General features: G+C 46.0%; 1 protein-coding gene and 1 pseudogene across 1 annotated transcript; one reads left to right on the forward strand and one right to left on the reverse strand.

The window, feature by feature from the left end:
• Positions 1-6,105: 6,105 nt before the first annotated feature.
• On the reverse strand, positions 6,106-6,884 carry LOC121436017 (annotated as a pseudogene).
• A 1,605-nt stretch (positions 6,885-8,489) lies between these two features.
• On the forward strand, positions 8,490-17,461 carry LOC121436018 (CMRF35-like molecule 3). Its single transcript, XM_041635597.1, has 5 exons — positions 8,490-8,526; positions 12,905-13,243; positions 13,323-13,374; positions 14,324-14,438; positions 17,324-17,461. The coding sequence occupies exons 1-5, from the start codon at positions 8,490-8,492 to the stop codon at positions 17,459-17,461; spliced, it is 681 nt and encodes a 226-aa protein (XP_041491531.1).
• The last annotated feature ends 1,876 nt before the right edge of the window (positions 17,462-19,337 follow it).

The raw sequence follows: 19,337 nt of genomic DNA on the forward strand, positions 1-19,337 counted from the left end.
TCTGAGTTCAGCATGTGCTTGGCTGGACTGAAAATACCTTGCAAGTGAAGCTCAGTGTCTCTTTTATTTTTCAGATCATCAGTAGAGAAAGAGGCAGTGAGTGCCATGAAATATTCTGTATTTCTTGGGGTCTTCTGTGCATAGTGTTAACTGAGGGTCCATCTCTGTTCACTTTAGAAACTGGCTGAGTCCACCTTGGGGAGAAAGACAGATATCCAGAGACAGGTGGTGATGAGGAGATATCATATCGTCTGGGTATCCACTGGACATCCTCATCTCAGACATGACTGATTTGTTGACTGCTTGCCAGTTTCTTCCTTAATTCTCTTTGCAGGGGACCTCACAAGCTTAGCTATAGCATAAGCATCTCCATCCTTGATGCTCTTTGCACGTGACCTCATAGGCTTAGCCCCAGCATCACCATCTTCATCCTTGATGATCTTTGTGGGAGACCTCACAGGCTTGGCCACAGCACCACCATCTCCATCCTTGATGTTCTTTACAAGGGATCTCACAGGGTAATTCCAGCGTCAGCTTCTCCATCCTTGATACCCTTTGCAGGTGACCTCACAGGGTAATCTCAGCATCAGCATCTCCATCCTTGATGCTCTTTTCAGGGGGCCCCACAGGGTTAGTCACAACATCACCATCTCCATTCATTCCAGACATTCAGATCAGATCTCTCTCTCCACCCTCAGGGTCAAGCCTGCCGTGAACTAGTGATGTTTATTTCCACAGAGAGGACACATTTATAGGAGCATCATAGGTGGATGTAAAGACCCAGGGAGTAACCTCACAATGATATTTCTCTATGGAGCCTCTACCCACTGACAGACTACACCACAGATGTAGTTTCTTAGGGTGAGACATGTCTGTCAGCCCAGCATGGTGAAACTTTTCTTCTAGCAGTTCAGATGGAGTATGTGGATTCAGCATCAACTCTTGCTTACATTTTTTTCTAAACATTGGATACACTTGAGCATACTGAGATCCTGGAAGTAATAGAGGAGAGTTTGCCTAGCAGGTGATGCAATGTCTTCAAAGAAGAGTCAAAGAGCAGAGGGCCTAAGTCTGTGAGATGGGAGTAACTGATGGGTGTAGGAAAGAGAGGAGCAGGCTTGGGTGATGCAGAGGCTAGTGACTGCATTATCAGACAGAGGGTGTCAACTAGGATCTTAGAGGTGTGGGCTAGCAGAATATTGAGGGGGAAGGAACAGGGAGAGATTAGCTGGTGCACCCAGAGATAGGTAAAATTACCAGGTGAGCATTCAGGACCAAGAACAGAGCTCTGAATGTATGGTGAAGCAACTGAGGTAAGCGTTCAGTACCAAGGACAGAGACCCCGAGGCTCTTAGCACCAACCACGAGTGTTTCAAGAGGGAAGGTGATGTAAAAAGGCAGAACTGAGTTAGGATGAAGGGGACACTGAACTTGACATGCAGTCAGTGGAACCTCTAGATACCTAGTACCTATAGTGCACAGGGTCCTATGAATCCTTCTGCCAGCTTCCCCTAGTGGTGGTGTACTGTATGTGTGTGGGGGGGGGGAGGGAGGAAGAGGAGGAGGAGGAGCAGCAGCAGCAGCAGCAGCAGCAGCAGCAGCAACAGAAGAAGAAGAAGAAGAAGAAGAAGAAGAAGAAGAAGAAGAAGAAGAAGAAGAAGAAGAAGAAGCAGCAGCAGCTAGCTGGTGCTAGCACAATATTGTGAGCGGGTTTGCAGCCCTTACTCGGTTCTCAACAGTTTTCACTTGTGTTCATTTGCATGCACATTTAATTATGCATGGTTGTCCCACATGTACAGCCATGTAGGCCATTATGGTCAAAACAGAGAATGGCTTCATCATCATAAAACCTACTTCATGCCACTCTGCCCCACTACTGCCCACTAGAGACCACTGGTGTGCTCTCCAACTCTGGTTTTGTCACTTTGAGAATGTTCTGGAAATGGAAGCATTTCAGTGTCATATTTTATATCAGCTTTCCCACTCCCTCAGTAAGTACAATGCCTCTGGGATCCATACAAGGAGATGTACTTAGACATAATTCATTCCTCTTTCTTACTGGGTATTATTCCATTGTGCCATACAAGCAGATGTACTTAGAAATAATTCACTCCTCTTTGTTACTGGGTATTATTCCACTGTATAATGGAATAAATTCATAAAAGCTTAACCACTTGTTCACTGCAGTATTGGGATCATTTCCATTACAAATAAAACTGTTATCCATATTCATACATATCTTATTTTATATGATTATGCATTTTGATTTCTCCAGTGTATGCTTACACAACTACTAAGATATATAATGAGTATATGTTGAGTTTTATAATAAATAACCCAACTATTCCAGCATGGCAATGTTATCTTATTTTCCCATCAGTAAGGAAAAAAGATCCAGTTTCTTTGACTATTAACATTATTTCTTTTAAAGAATTTTGTGCCAACAGAGCTTTGCTTGCATATTTGTCTGGGAACCATGTGTATACATGCCTGGTGCCACCAGAGGTCAGAAGAGGGCATCAGATTCCTTGAAACTAGCATTATAGATGGTTATGAGTCTCCATGTTGGTGCTGGGAGCCAAATATGAGTCTTCTGCAAGAGCAGCAAGTGCTCTTTTGAAATTTTCATTTTTATTCTTTACATACATTACATCCCAACCACAATTTCTCTTGCCTCCTCTCCTCCAACCCCCATCTCCTCTCCCCTAAACCCACTCTTCTGCTTCCCTTAAAAAAGAAAGAACAGGCCTTCCAGGTAAATTAACTGGACAACATAGCAAATCACAATAAGACTAGGCATAAACTCTCATATTAAGGCTGGATGAAGTGGCACAGTAGGAGGAAAGGGTCCCAAGCTCAAACAAAAGAGTCAGAGATACCTCCCATTTCTACTGTTAGGGCCCCACAAGAACACCAAGTTATGCAACCATAACGTATATGAAGAGGACCTGGCTCAGACCATACAGGGTCCTTGATTGTTGCTTCAGTCTCTGTGAGGCCCTACAAGTTCTGCTTAATTGATTCTATGGTTCGTGTTCTCATGGTGACCTCAACCCCTTTGGCTCCTAGAACCCTTCATCCCCCTCTTCTTCAGGGTTCCCCTGGCTTAGCCTAGTGTTTGGCTGTGGGTCTCTGCATCTGTGACTGTCAGTTGCTGGACGATGTCTCTCTAACTACAACTGGACTAGGCACCAGTCTATAGGTATAGTAGACCACCACCAGGAATCATTTCATTGACTTTCTTCTGTTAGTCATTTTTGGTTCTAGTCTGGGTCTCTGGGATGACAAGCCTCTTTTCCTGGCCATCCACGCAATGTCAGGATTGGGCTTCCTCTCACGGCGTGGACCTCAAGCTGGACCAGTCATTATTGGTTGGCCACTCCCACAGGTTCTGTGTCACCTTTACCCCAGCACACCTTGCAGGCTGGACATATTGTAGGAAGTAGCCAGACGGGTTGACAATGCCCAAATTCCCTAAAAGATAGTTAAAGTGGGGCTCCTTAAATGGTTCTGGAGCAGGAGCAGCGAGCCTGCTTCCCTGAGTTCTGCTCCACTCCATGCAGCAGTTTAGACCCAGAGTGCATCTGGGGCCAGAAGGCAGCTGGAGCAGAGCTTTGATAGGTGGCTATGGTGAAATGCATGTTGCCCTGGCCCAGTCGGGTGCCCAGCCTGGGGGACACCACGGCAGTGTCAGGAGTATCAGCAAATATGGCAACAAGTGCTGGACCATAGAAGATCGGCAGGAGAGAGACCTTGGAATCACCGCAGCTGTGATTGCCATTATTGCTATCTCTGCTACCACAGCTACTGCTGTCAGAATTGCTCTTTCCCAGACTGTGCAGACAACTGAGACTGTGAACCAGCTGGATGAAAGAGTCAGCAATGCTTTGGGCATTCAAAATGATCTTAATGGACATATTCAATTGGACATATTGACCTTGAACCAACAAGTGGCTCTGGTTCAGGAGCAAGTGGACTATCCAATGGAGCTCACCATTTTTTAGCTAGATTGGTAGCCAACAGACCTGAGTTTTGTAGCTTTTTATCTATCATTGGAGCCCATGAATTGTGATTTATTCTGGATTTCTTAGTCAGTATGGAGGGAAGCAGTTCTAGGCATGGAGTTTTCTAGCATGTGGGTATCCAAATGTTTCAATAGTGTTTGTTAAGCCCACCATCTTTCCAGGATTGTTTTTGTTTTTTTTTTGTCAAAGCAAACAAACAAACAAAAACCAGTCAAACACATTTGTGTGGAGGATTGTGACATTACCTAGAACCCAGGGAAAGATGAGGCACCAAAATATGAATTCTGGACCAAGGACAGAGTTTCCACAGTGGAACTTACACAGACAACAAATTTCCCTTAAATTGTTTTGGGCAAAACAGAACGTGTCTGTCAATCCATGCAGAACCTCAGAAGCTAGTCTGTGACCTCTGACTAAAAGGAGACTTCAGAGAGTGGATAGATGCCTGTGGCCATATGGTGCCCCAGCAGGCATGGGGACTAACATCTAAGGTGCACAGATGGGTCTGAGGGTACAATGTGGGGACATGTCAGCAGGGCAGATTCAGCTTTTCTGCCTGTCTTGTGATTGGCCCACAGTGTCACACCTTCAGGTCTTGATATATATATATATATATATATATATATATATATATATATATATATGACAATTTAAATTTTTATGCATAAAAGTTTACAAAAAACCATTACTTGTTTAGAGATATTTTGACTGAGGGAGCCATTATGGGACTAACAAGAAATCTGGCAGTAGAGAAATTCCCAGGAATCCACAAGGTTGACCCCAGCTAAGACCCTAAGCAATAGTGGAGAGTGTGTCCAAACTGGCCTTTCTCTGTAGTTGATGGGGGAGAGTGTTCTGTTTTGTGTTAATTTCATTGGTTAAATAAAGAGACTGCCTTGGCCCTTTGATAGAACAGAAAATTAGGTAGGCAGAGAAGACTGAACAGAATGCTGGGAGAAAGAAGCCGAGTCGGTCAGTCGCCATGATTCTCCCATCCGACACAGACGCAGGTTAAGAATCTCCCTGGTAAGCCACCAGCTCGTGGTGCGACACAGATTATTAGAAATGGGTTAGATCAATATGTGAGAATTAGCCAATAAGAGGCTAGAACTAATGGGCCAGGCAGTGTTTAAATGAATACAGTTTGTGTGTTGTTATTTCGGGGTATAAGCTAGCCAGGCAGCAGTGAGCCAGGGCGGCAGGAACGCAACCCGCTGCTCCGCTCCTCTCAACATGTAGTCAGATTGATGAATATATTAAAGTCACCATACGACCTTCATCCAGCAGCTGACAGAAAAAGAGGCAGAGACCTACAGCGGAGCCCTGGGTTGAGCTCCCAAAGTCCAGTGGAAGAGTGGGAGGAGGGAGAATATGAGCAAAGAAGTCAAGACCATAATGGGGACATCCACTGAAACAGTTAACCTGAGCTAATGGGGGCTCACCAACTCCAGTTGGACAGGGAAGGAACCACCATAGGACAAAGCTAGACCTTCTGAATGTGGGTGACAGTTGTATGGCTGGGCCACTGGCAGTAGCACCAGGATTTGCCCCCTGTTGTTTGTACTGGCTTTTTGGAACCCATTCTCTTTGGATGGAATCCTTGATCAGCCTGGATATAGTGGGGAGGGCCTTGGTCCTTCCTCGGAGCAATGTGCCTTCCCCTCTCTGGGGAGTGGATAGGAGTGTGGGGGAAAGATGGAGGGAATAGGAGGAGGGGAGGGAGTGGGAACTGGGATTGGTATGTAAAATGAAAAAAAGGTAGTTTGTTTTCTCTTCCCACAGGGCAGGGTACCCTGCCCTCTCTTAGGACTGGAGGGGGAGAGAGGAGGGTGAGTGGGGGAGAGGGAAGGAAATGGGAGGAGGGGAGGAAGTGGAAATTTTGAATGGCATTATTTACAAAGCAATAAAAATTTTGAAAAAATAAAATAAAAAACTGAGCATTTCAATTGTAACGCATAGTAAGTATACTTATTAAATACCATTTTCTAAAAATACAACTTTAAAACATATAACATACTTGTTTGATCCTAGTACAATGGATTCAAGACCAAGTATACATGTTACATGCATCAAGGCGAGATTACAACTTAATCTCACCATCATCTTCGTAGTCATCAGCATCATCTCCACGTTTTCTTTCAAGCGCATTTGTGGACCCATCGGCTGTATTTTGTGATACCATATTCATAGTATTGAGAATGTTCTTGGACCCAATTAATGACGGATTAGCCAGAACATTCTGACCTGCCAGGGCTGCGGGAATTGAAGCTTTCACAGCTGGAGACTGTGAAGAGGGATCTGTACTGTAAACCTTTGTCCTGTGAGGGACATTGGGGTGCCTTCTTTAGTTGAGAGAGACATGGTTTGTGGAGTTTGTGTGCCTAGCATGGGAGTGCTGGGTCTGCTAGGAACTGAACCAGCACTTCCCCGTGGAACGGTTATTCTTCCTGCAGGGGTAGGTGCCTTTTTCTGTAACGACTTAAACCTATAGATTGGGGCAGTTAAGCAAGAGATGTCAGGAGACAATCTGGGATCTGAGTATGGCTTGATCAATGGCAAAGGGGTTTGATTTCTTTGTCTTGCAATATCTAATAAAAGATCTCTCCGGAGAGGAGAAGTGAGAGGCTGATTGGCCCGGGACTGGATTGCCGATCACACAGCATCTGTATCAATAGCAGCTTTCTTAGCACGGCTGGGATAAACTTTAGCATCATCCAGAATTGTGGTTACATGTCAGAAGGCAAGCTCCAACGTCTGATTTGTAACTCTCAGCTCACATTCTGTAATCCCCAGTCCCTTCGGGAACTGTACCAACATCTGTGCTTCTCTGTGCATGCTCGTGGGAGAAGCCATCCTGTCAGACTCCGTGATATCCAGTGATCAGACCTCTTGGGCTAAGTCACCCACATTAATGCTCTTCAGTCTTGATCTTGATGCAAGTTCTTTGCTGGTGTGGTTTTTCAGGGTGGTTTTTCCAACCCCTGGTCTACCCGTGAGGAGGATGTTTGGAGGGTTCATAGTCCTCCTTCACACACAGCTGACACCTTGGCTCACATGTCCAGCACGCTCTCCAGGTAGGAGCCGGAGAGCCTTGTCGTCCTTATGACAGGCAATGAGAGCATCCTAGATTAAGATCCTTTTCTGTAACAGTTTACTGTCCTGGCTGCAAAGTCTTTAACACTCCCATTGCTCATCAGAATCAATTTTCCTTCCCCTTGAACCTAGGTGTTCTGGGACAGTTTCAGCCAGCAGATGGCAGTGTGGCTCTTAATCTTTCCATCAAGAAGTATTTTATGGATCTCAGTCTAGGTTTTAGAACTGCCTACATTCAGGGTTGGTTGTCCCTCCCCATTCAAACTTCTCTGTACACACCCTCACAGAGACACCTATAGGGTGGTCTCTGGGTGATTTCAAATCTAATCAGGCTGACAATGAAGACTGGCCATCATAAGCATTCCCCTTGTGTGTCTGTCTCTGTCTCTAACTCTTCTTTTGTCTCTGTCTCTAACTTTGGCTCTGTCTCTCTTTGTGGGTGTGTATCTACTTAAAAACTTCCTCCCATGAATTTGATGCCAGGGATACACTGTATCTATATCCATCCATACAACTGGTTCTCTGGATTTAAACCAACTGTAGATTCCCACAATTTGGGAGGTTGACACTGGAGAGAGAGAGAGAGAGAGAGAGAGAGAGAGAGAGAGAGAGAGAGAGAGTCTGAAGTCAACTTGAACTATACAGCAAAACTCTGTCTTTAAAAAACCAAACAAGGGGTTGTAGATTCAGCTCACTCGGTAGAGCGCTTGCTAGTATGCTTGAAACCTTCAGTCTTCAGACCTTCATAAAACTGAGCTTGGTGGTGGAAGAAGTTCAAGGTCAGATTTAGTTACATGAGACCTTGTCTCAAACCCAAACTCTCCCTCTTTCTTGGAACCAGTACTTGGGACTCTAGTAGTGTTGTGACGGGTGTCCTTGGCCGGAGAAATCCGTGCTCTGGGGTTCATAGCAGCCCTGCCTCAGGTTGAGCCTTTAGCCATGCTTCTCACCGTCCTGGGCTTAGCCTGGGATACCCTGCACTCCCTTGCTACTGCAGCCACTCTGTCTTCGGCTGCTCTTCTCTCCCATGATCCCCTGCAAGTCACTCACGTCCCAGATGAGAAGAGGAGTTTGCTGTATTCCGTATTTTTTATCTCCCACTGCTGCCCTGTCTGTGTCTCCCCTCGGGAGTCCCATCCACCTTTCAAGTTCAGATCTAGCGTTGCATCTGTCTAGTGGAGGAAGTTCCCCATTCATCCAGCTGTACCACACATGCAAGGACTTAATCTTTTCAAATCCTCTTTTTTGAAATATGCAAAATTGAGAAATTGTCAAGGAAGTGAATGATTTAAAGAAAATTTAAGCTGAGTTTCAAGTTCTTGCAGGGTGTTAGTTTCTGTCACCACCAAGGACAAGAGAGAAGACAGGATCATGTGGCTGCTCCCTGCTCTGCTCCTCTTCCTCGCAGGTAAGTAGCTGGGGCTTTAAGACATCACAGAGAGTTCAAGGACGGTCTGGTCTACATAGGGAGACCTGTCGCAAAAGATGAAAAGAAACTGATAGGGTGTAATGTAGTGATACTTCATTTGTATTTTAATAAATAAAGCTTGCCTGAAGATCAAAGAGTAAAACAGCCCCACTGGTCAGCCTTTCAGACCAGGCAGTGGTGACACACACCTTTAATCCCAGTAGCCACATTAGTTGCCCTAGAAATTGGGCTGTAGTGGTGTATGCCTTTAATTCCAGCACTAGAGAGGAATATAAGACTGGAGGAGACAGCTCTCAGACACAGTCTCATTCTGAGATTTCTGGAAGCAGGATCGCCATTACAGACTGAGAGAGAGGTAAGAGCCAGTGGCTGACTGCTTTGCTTTTCTGACCTTCAGGCAAGCTTTATTTATTAAAATACAATAAAATATCACTACAGTACCATGTGGCATTTGCACGAGTGTGCAGGATGTGGCAGTCAGGTCATGGTAGCTGCCCTCTGTCACAAGGATTTGTCACTTTTTTGTACTAGAAGCATCTGATATCTTCTCTATTCTGTTCACTACTTCTCTGAAGTCAGATTTTGCTCCTTTTGAAAAAAATATGTCTGTGAGGTGACTGCATGTGTGTTTGTGTGTGCTCAGGTACATTGTGTGGTACACATATGGTGTAGGAGGTCCTTCTATTTGTTGCTCTCATTGGTTAATAAAGGAACTTCTTTGGGCCTATAGTAGAGCTAGAGTGGAACAGAGCTAGGCGGGAGTGTGGAGGGAAACAGAACGGAATTCTGGAAGAAAGAAAGCAGAGTCAGGGAGAGAAGCCATGGATCCTTTGCTTGAGATGGACGCCGGTTACAATTTTACCTGGTAAGCCACTGCCACGTGGCGATACACAGATTAATAGAAATGGGTTAAACTAATACGTAAGAGTTAGCCAATAAGAAGTTAGATCTAATGGGCCAAGCAGTTATTTAATTAATACAGTTTCTGTGTGGTTGTTTCAGGGCTAAGCTAGCTGGGCGACCAGGACAAATAAGCAGGCCCTCACCTTGCAACACACATATATGTACGTGTGGAAACCAAAGATGAGCATTGGGTACCTTTATCACTCTCAAACTTCTTTGTTGAGGCGGGGTTTCCCTTGAGCCTGGAGCTCAGAGACTCAATCTATGTGGCCAGCGATCCCAGGTATCCTCCTGCGCTGACTCCCCAGCTCTCATGGCTACAGACACATCTCACATCACCTGGATGTTCCCATGTGTTTTGGGATCCAAACTCAGGTCTCCTGCTTATGCAGCAAACACTTTACTGACCTGTCCATCTCCCCATGCCCCTAGCCCCAGAGAATTACATTCTAGCTTCCTCATATAAATAAAACCATGAGGTAGTCTCTTTCTGTATCTGAATTATTTCACTTCCTCCAATTCCATCTGTGGGCTGCAAATGATGGAATTCAATCCTTCTACTATGCTATTCCATTGCATTTCTCTAGCACACTTTCCTATCCATGCAACCAAGGATAGTAAATTTATGCTAATTCTATGCCACGGATATTGTGAACACTGCTGCAGGAAACACAAGGCAGGATGTCTCTTCAGCATGCTCACTTCACCCTCCGGGCTGTGTGCCTGCTTTTTATTACTGTGATAGATACAGACCATGGCCAAGAACAGCTAGGGGAGGAGAAGGTTTGTTTGGATTACATGTCCAGATCACCGTCCATCAAGGAGGGAAGCCAGAGCAGGAGCCCAAGCAGGGCAGGAACCTGGAGGCAGGAACTGAGGCACCGACCCTGGTGCAGTGCTGTTCCCTGGCTTACTCCCCATGGCTTGTTCAGCCTGCTCTCTTATACTACAGGGGTGACATCACCCACAATAGGCTAGACCTTCCCACATCAAGAAAATGTTCCAAAGACTTTTGTACAGGCCAACCCGATGGATGCATTTTTCAACTGATGTTCTTTCTTTCTGTATGCACCCAGATGGTATCAACTTGGCATAAAGGTAACCAGCACAGGCTATACGCCCTCCCCCCAGCAGTTACTGTATTGTGTGGCAGTCCTATGCTTCTCTGAGGACTTCCATACTGTTTCCCACAGGTCTCTCATTTACATCACGATGCACAGTGTGTGAGACTCCCTGTCACACATGCACTTCTATGGTTGTTATATTTTGTCCTTTTGGAAATAGCCGTAATGATTGGGGGATGATGATGATGGCTCTCTATGGTTCTGATTCGCATCTATCTCCCTGACAGTGAATTAGAGCATTTCTCTGTGTATTTATTGACCATTTGTATCTCCTCTAAGAACTGTGCGCTCCCACTCCTCCATTGTTGGTAGGAGTGCAAACTTGTACAGCCACTTTCGAAATCAATATGATGGTTTCTCAGAACACTGGGAATCAACCTACCTCAAGACCAGTAATACCATTCTTGGGCATCTACCCAAAGGATTTTTGGTCATACTACAAGGACATTTGTTTAACTTTGTTCATAGCGGCATTAGTTGCGATAATCAGAACCTGGAAACAACCTAAATGTCCCTCAATAGAAGAATGAATAAAGAAAATGTGCCATATTTACACAGTGGAGTACTACTCAGTGGTTAAAAAAAAAACAAAAACAAAGACATCTTGAAATTTGCATGCAAATGGATGAAGCTAGAAAAAAAAATCCTGAATGAGGTAACCCAGATCCAGAAAGATGAGCATGATGTGTACAAACTTATAAGTGGATACTAGCTGTAAAGCAAAGGATAACAAGCCTATAGTCCACAACCCCAGAGAAGCTAAGTAACAGGGAGAACCCTAAGAGACACATACATAGATCCCCTTGGGAAGGGGAAATAGACAAGATCTCCTGAGAACTGTGTGCTCGGTTCATTGCTCGTGTGTGTGTGTGTGTGTGTGTGTGTGTGTGAGCATGCGTGCTTGCAGGCGCACCTGCACACGGGTATGCACGCATATGAAAGCTTGAGGTCAAGAAACTGCGTGGCATTCTTTAATTGCCCCCCACCTTTTTTAAATATAACTTTATTTTTGACATAGGGTTTCACTACATTTGCTCTGGCTGGCCTACAACTCTTTATGTAAACCAGGCTGGCCTTGAACTCACAGAGATCTGCCTGCCTCTGCCTCCTGGATGCTGCAATTGAAACATGTACCATCATGCCTACTCCCACCTTTATTTTTTGAGATATGGTTCCTCACTGAAACTGAAGCTGTCTTGGATGGCCATGGAGCTTTCAGGATCCCTCGTCTCCTCTGACCACCGCTGTGTTGGGCTGTGGGGACACACCAGCACTCCTGACTTTGTACATGGATGGTGGGGACACAAACTCAGGTTCTTCATGCCTAGGCTTACGCGGCAGGTGTTTCGTTGGCTACCCCCTCTCCTCAGCCCCTCAGTAGATCATTTTCAATAGGATTATGATTGCCGTTGGACTCTTTGAGCTGAATTTGTACTCATATAGTCTGGAAATTGACCTCCTGTCAGATGCAAAGTCTGAAAAGATGTTCTCCCCTGCTGGAAGGTGTCTCTTCACTCTGTTGGTTGAGTCCTTTAATTTGAAATAATTACATTTAGCAATTTTTGTTTTTTTACCTCTGCCATTGGGAACATATGTTGTTGTTGTTGTTGTTATTGTTGTTGAAGTCAATACTCTGAAGCTCTTCTTTTAGCATTTTAAAGCAGGATTTTGTTATTGATTGGTGTTCTGCATGCTATGTAAGCTCCCCACCTACCGAGCTGCCTCCACAGCCCTTACTGGGAATTTTGGAACTCAGATTTACATGCATCTAAAAGAGAGAACAGGATCTGTGTGCTGTGGGCTCTGTACCACACAGAGATCTGAATGGTTGGGGACATTTTGTCAGCTTCCAAGGCATTCATCTAAGATGGTCCCCTACAGAACCCCTAGAGACTGCTGGACTACCCGTGGTGGCCTCTGCATGGCCATAGGATGTGGTTCTTCAGATGGACCTCCTGAGGGTCATGGGTACTGAAATGAAGGCAGGATCATGTCCTGTGGACAAGGTCTTCTGATACTTCCTCTGCTCCAGGAAAACACAAAGATGGTTGCAAAAAAGATCCTTTGAAATATTCTTTTATTGGGCATTACAGCATGAAGAGGGGTGGATGGCAGGAAGCCATGATTGCTCAATGTCACCATTTTAACTTCTGAGACCCGTGACTAGGCTCTTCTGCCAAGTTTTGAGAATTTGACCAAGAGGATGATCTTGGGAAAGGGGTAGCCCTTCAATGATTGTTGTTGCTGAGTTGTGTCTCTCTTTGGAACTGACACTGTATGCCCTGCCCTTGGAGTGGGAGATCAGTGGTCCACGGGTTTGTATTTTCCAGGCTGCTCCACTGCTCAGGATGCAATCACAGGTCCAAACATGGTGAGCGGTCATGAGCAGGGCTCCTTGACTGTGCGGTGCCATTATGACTCCTCCTGGAAGGATTACAAGAAGTACTGGTGCCGAGGAGCTGTTTGGAAAACATGTGAGATTCTGGTTGAAACGGATATGGAGCAGTTGGTGAAGAAGGACCGTGTGTCCATCAGGGACGACCAGACAAACTTCACCGTGACAGTGACCATGGAGGAGCTGAGGATAAGCGATGCTGGCATTTACTGGTGTGCAATTGAGAAAACTGGATATGATCCGAATTTTGAAGTTAATGTGAACATTGACCCAGGTAAGGAAAAAATTACAGAATATCATGGCTGGTGTGAGGAATCAGGGGCCTTGCATTCCTTGCTGTAAAATCTGACTAGAGAACGTAAACACAGTCTACTCTATTGATCCTGTTTTCTACCGGGATACAAGGTGAGGTGGGAAGGCCTTGTCTTCCCGCCCCCACATGTGTGCCTTGCATGTTCTCACTTGTACAGATCTGGGAACTGAACTCAGAGCCTCATGTGTGCTAGCCAAGTGCTCTACCACTGAGCTAAACTCCCATCCTGAGGAGCCCCCTCCCCCCAGCCTTTACCCCTTTAACAAGAAATAATAATGGAAACCACAGAAACTCCATTTCTGGTCAAGATAGAGTCATGAGTCAGATTTGTGTCTGTTTAAACAACTACAATCAAGAAAATAGACAAAATTGGGGTGGAGAGATGGCTCAGTGGTTAAGAGCACTGGTTACTTTCCCAGAACTGGGTTTAGTGCTCAGCATCTTAGGGGAACTCATAGTCATCTTCAACTCCAGTCCCAGGGGATCTGATGGCCTCTTCTGGTCTCCATGGTCACCACAGGCACATGGTGCCCATAGTCATGGGCAAGCAAACACCCATCCACATACAAATAAAGATTTTCAAAAAATACATGAAACATGCAAAACTGAGGTTTTTCTGCTTACTGCACAGCAGACAGATGAGTGAGCCTTGAGGAAGCGAGTGTTGAAGGGGAGCTGCTGCTCTGCCTGGCCATCATCTTTTTTTTTTAAAAAAAAATGATTTATTTAACTTTTTATTTTTTTATGTGCATTGGTGTGAAGGTGTCAGATCTTGTGGGACTGCATTTTCAGACAGTCAGGAGCTGTCATGTGAGTGCTGGGAATTGAACCCGGGTCCTCTGGAAGAGCAGTCAGTGTTCTTAACCGCTGAGCCATATCTCCAGCCCAGACATCATCTTTCTTTAGAAAGGAATTAGTGTAAAGCTTTGGGTGGTGACTGCAGAGAAAGTTATTTAATTCCTAGTGAGAAAAGCTTTAGGCCATGCCCAGAGCTGGACTGACCTCAGGAGGAGTGACCCTTGTTTCTGTTTATATCTTTAGCCCCAGAAACTACAACTGTAATATTAACAACCATGGCTCCAGTTCTGACATCCGCACTGACAACCAGGAAGAGCATTGCCAATCATGGACAGACTCAAACCAGCACCCTCACCTGGTAAGCAGAGCTGGACCCTAGCAGCTCTTTCCCACTGGGGTGTCCTTATGGCTTCTTGCCTGGGAGAGCTTCCAGACAAAACACAAGATGCCCAGGACTCCTAGAATCCACAAACCGTTAATTTCTAGCCTAATTTATCCCAGCTTTACATGGCTATATTTATAATTTTTAAAAAGTCGCTTATCTGAATACCAGATTGGCCTGGCCATTTTGTAATTTTTTTTGCTAGACTCAGTAACTATCTTCTAGAGACACTCAGGTGACTGTATTCTCATGACAAAGCCTGAGGTGGGCTCCCCAATCCTTTTACCTTTTAGTTTACCAAGACTTCCCTTCTAAGCCTCAGCTACAGGAAGGCAGCATTTTCATCTGAGTGGAGAAGAGACTGAGCCTGGTACTTGGTGTCTCCCCATGTGTTCCCTACAGAGCAGGACAGAGGGCCACAGTTCGGTCTCCTCTGAGTTAGAGAGATTCCTCTCTAACCACCTTCTGGCTCTAGCCCATTAAATAATTCCCATTGTTCCAATGCAACTCTGCCAAGAGCCAGTGTGGGGGTCTACGGAGTGCAGAGGAGGAGCGTGGGAAACTGAGGACCATGCTGTGACAGTGTGATGCTCGTCACTCCTGAAGGTGTCCAGAGCAATTCCCAGCACCATACAGCTACCTTGGCATAATACCATCCCAGCCTGTTGAGGTCAAGTCCCCAGGTCAAGGGCACAGCTAAACCACAAGCTTCTGCTTCCCCTTACAGTGAAGGCAGAGGTCATTGCTCTCTTCCTTCTACTGTGTTCTTTCTGCTTATTAAATCTTAAGGTAAACAAACATGCCTAAAAGCTTTCCTACCTTATAGCTTCTCTTGAGGATTAGTTTTTAAGTTTCCTTTCTCTCCTGGTGCTTTGGGAGTATTTCTGCTATTTTGTTTTGCAAGTCGATGGAGTGTTAGCCATGGAGAGACAGAGGGTACGAGGTTCCAGAAATGTAGAGTCCACAAGAGTGTGAGCATGCACAGAGCGCTGTCCTGGGAAACAGGTCAGGACATTTGATGCACGGTGTGCCAAGGGCAGCTCTTCCATCTTCCAGGAACACGTTTGTGCTAACCTGTGACTCTTGGAGGACCTGCAGTTGTAGATACTTTCCATGAGCTGAGGATGGCCTCTGGCTGGGCCAAAGGAGAACCAAGGATGGTCCAAGAAAGGAGATGGACACCTGGGTGGGGATGAGGATGACAGAGAGGTGGAGAAGAGGGATCATTATTGTCAGGGTCTTTGGTCTCAAGTGCAATACCAGTGTAAATTCATGTGACAGAGAGGTTGCAACCATGAACCATTTCTAGATGTAGTATGCTCCCAGACCCCTGAGATGTGTATCAGTGCCCACACAGTGATGATGCTGGGCAGGATCATCCAGGTGAAGAATGTAGCAGAAGCCGAGCTCAAAAGTTCAGGGACAGGGAAGCCCTCAGCCTGGCTGGAATGAAGACTAGATGAGGAGGACTTCTGAGAGACCAGGCAAACAGAGAGGACAGTGGTCAAAGGGGACTTGAGGAACACCAGGCAAAGCACCCAGGGCAGGATCTTAGCCTGCAGGCAGCATGAGCAGCCATGCCTTTGCAGGGAGCCCATCCTAGTAGCGCCCCAGGCTTGTCCTTATCTGGCCATTGAAGGATGAGATAGGATCACAAGGAAGACTAGACCTCTGTGACAAGTGACTTCCTACTTTCTGTCTCCTTCATTTTCTGCAGGTTTGTAATGAGCAGCATCTACTTCAACCTCCTGGTCTTTCTGGAGCTGCCTCTGATCCTGAGCATGCTCAGTGCTGTCCTTTGGGTGAACAGACCTCAGAGGTGCTCTGGGGGAGGTGAAGTTGGCCTGGGGAAGGTCCAGAGTTCTGATGCCGCGAACAGAGAGAAACACCTCCCTGTATATAGGAAATAATCCCCTCTCTCTCTTTCTTTTTCTCTCTCTAGTGTGTGTATGTGTGTGTGTGTGTGTGTGTGTGTGTTTACACATTATAGTATACATGTGTAGATAGAGGACAAATTCAAGTGCCATTCCACTATTGTTTGAGACAGAGTCTCTCAGTGGTCTGTATCTTTGCCAAGTAGGCCAAGCTAGCTAGCAGGGAACTCCAGGGACCTACCTGCCTCTATTTCCTGTCTTGCCATCCTAAGCACACACAAGTGCCTCAACTTTAAAACACAACACACACACTAAACACAAAAAACCCATGGGTTGTGATAAGCATTTTATCGACTGAGCCATCTCCCAGCCTAGAAAAGAATATCAAGCAATGACTGTGGTCAGCAGTATCATGACTCAGGGGTACTGTGGGCTCACCCTCAGACTGCTCCCCACTTCTACAGCATGGACAGCTGAGGTTCTGGAATCTCTCAGGTTGTCCCTCTCTCAGAACATCCTACTGTGCCTGTCTGGGCCTTTCTTCCTCTGATGGTGTCCAGGGAAGTAGAAAATAAAAGGAAAGGTCATGTTTCTTCTTAGGGCACCAGATCCTTTAGGACACCTGTCATCCCAAGTCTGTGGGCCACCAGCCATGTGTTTGACCAACTCTCTGGGAAATGCAGCTTCAACTAGTGGTGTAAAAGTTGGCAACTGTCAAATTGGATGTCTGTGCCTTACAGATGGAACACACCGTATTTTCTTTATAGTCAACACAACCAGTGACTTAATGCATTCCAAACACAGATGGTGCAATCGACTGAGCCTCTGTGCTGCTTAGTGGGGTTCCAATGGCGTAGCTCAGTCATGGTCCCTGAAGTCTTTGTTCCCCACCTTCTCCACCCAGTGAGACCAAATGGGGAGTTAACTGGCGAAGGCTTCTATCTCCTCAGGAATCACTAGTCCACATCACCCTGTTGACCGCTCTAGGGCCAGCCTCGACACCGGGTCATTCAGTTTTCCTCCTGTTCCTTCAGAAGCATCTATTCAATGTGTGAGTACCAGACACCATCCAAATACAAGTTTCCAAATGAGAAAGACCTGGTTAAACTCCACGGAGGAAGCTGAAAGCTTCAAAGGCAAATGCTCAGGTGGAAAACAGTTGTTTCCAGCTCTCCAGCCTCAGCTGAGTGCCACTCCCACAACATGGAGTCTTCTCATCCTCTCAGGCTCTGATGCCCACAGCCCTAACTCACGCTTAGCATTTTGTTTGGGAAAAGACCCCGTGTTGACATCTTCTCCTTGCCGACATGGGTTGGACCTCTAGGGAGTCTGCCTTTGTTGGGAGGAGGCTTTTCATTTGTTTTAGTGGTGTAGCTGCTGGTCAGTTGTCCATGTTCCAGTAATTCGCCTTCAGTCCACATTCAAACAATCCTAACTAAATTCAATGGAAAACATGCACACACACACACACACACACACACACACACACACACAGAGAGAGAGAGAGAGAGAGAGAGAGACAGAGACAGAGAGACAGAGACAGAGAGAGAGACAGACACAGACACAAACAGAGAGACAGAGAGAGAGACAGACACAGACACAAACAGAGAGACAGAGAGAGAGAGGACATGTGCTCAAGAGAATGGCGAAAGGCCCTTTGGAAGGAGCTGGTGGCACACTCCATTAATCCCAACAGAAGCAGGCAGATCTCTGAGTTCGAGGCCAGCCTGGTCTACAGAGTGAGTTCCATGACTACATAGAGAAACTCAGGGAGGTCCAGGACAGCCAGGGCTACATAGAAAAACCTTGTTTTAAAAAAAGAGGGTAAAAAGAAAGAAAGAGGTAGGAACAGGAAGGGAGATGAGGAAGGGTGATAGTGCTGAAAAATCACCAATTCATTGTATATGCTTGTGAAGCTGTAAGAGAATTTTAAAAAATAATATAAGAAAAATTTAGAGAGGGAAGAGCATCTCATCTGAGTGTCCCCGCCTTCTTCTCTCGCGGCGGACTTTGTCAGCACAGCAGGTTTTACATGTGTGACCCTTATTTCCCTTCTGCAAACACCCCGCGTGGGTTAGTCCTCCGCCCTTCCGATTTGTGTGGATTCATTGCCTGCACTTCTCCTTTTCTCATTACTCACTTGTTGCCTTGTTGACCAACTTTCACCATGACGCAGTTTTGCCATCTTAGAGGGTCCGCGGGCACGGCACCTTTTCCTCCTCTTCTGCTGTGACTGTCTGTGGCTGGAGCCCTTGAAAGTCTGCGGTGGTGCTAAGATTGCCAGGACTCTGCTCATGCTATGGAGATAGATCTTTTCTCACGTCTTCCAGGATAGATGTCCCTGGGCAGAAATGTGAGGTGGACACTCTCCCTGGAGGGTAAAAGGGACAACTGGGGCAGGAAACCAACCAATCACTGAGCATCCTGACTATGAACCCAGAGCCAGTGAAAGAAACACAGCCTGTATCTGAGACCTGAGCCAGGGAAAGAAACATCTTCATCCTTGAATCCAGGACCATAGAAACATGCCCTGACTCTGAAATCAGTGCCAAAGAAACACACTTTGTCCCTAAAATCAGAGCCAGTGAAAGAAATATGCCCTGGTACTAAGATTAGAGTAAAAAATCTAGAAAGGACCAGAGAAAGAAACACAGTTTGGCCATGAAGTCAGGGCCATCTCTGCCCCTGGCCAGCTAAACTGACCAATCCCTGAGCAGGGAAAAAACTAACCAATCCCCCTTCTCCCTGGGAAAATGCCACCCTTAAGAAGCCCTATAAGCCTCTCTTCCTGTTCAATAAGGGGCTGGCATTTATCTCTCCCTGGAAGAAGTTGCTACTCAGAAACTCTCCTGGACTCCTCCTTCCCAAATAAACCTCTTTCTCAAAAGAGTGTTAGTTGACGATCTTCATTGGCTGGAGCAGAATAGAAGAACCTGCCTTGGATGTCCCTTAGGGAACTAAGCTGGAAATCTTGCTGAGATGCTCACTGGGGGGCGGCTGA

Source organism: Microtus oregoni, unplaced genomic scaffold (assembly GCF_018167655.1).
Source record: "Microtus oregoni isolate MIOR12 unplaced genomic scaffold, Mior012 000048F_ref0000485, whole genome shotgun sequence".
NCBI lineage: Eukaryota > Metazoa > Chordata > Mammalia > Rodentia > Cricetidae > Microtus > Microtus oregoni.

Bases quoted from the DNA above. Each gene is read 5' to 3' on its own strand.
- LOC121436018 (XM_041635597.1), top strand. From the start codon at position 8,490: ATGTGGCTGCTCCCTGCTCTGCTCCTCTTCCTCGCAG. The intron at 8,527-12,904 runs GTAAGTAGCTGG...TGTATTTTCCAG, and splicing joins TCTGCTCCTCTTCCTCGCAG to GCTGCTCCACTGCTCAGGAT. The intron at 14,439-17,323 runs GTAAGCAGAGCT...TGACCGCTCTAG, and splicing joins CAAACCAGCACCCTCACCTG to GGCCAGCCTCGACACCGGGT.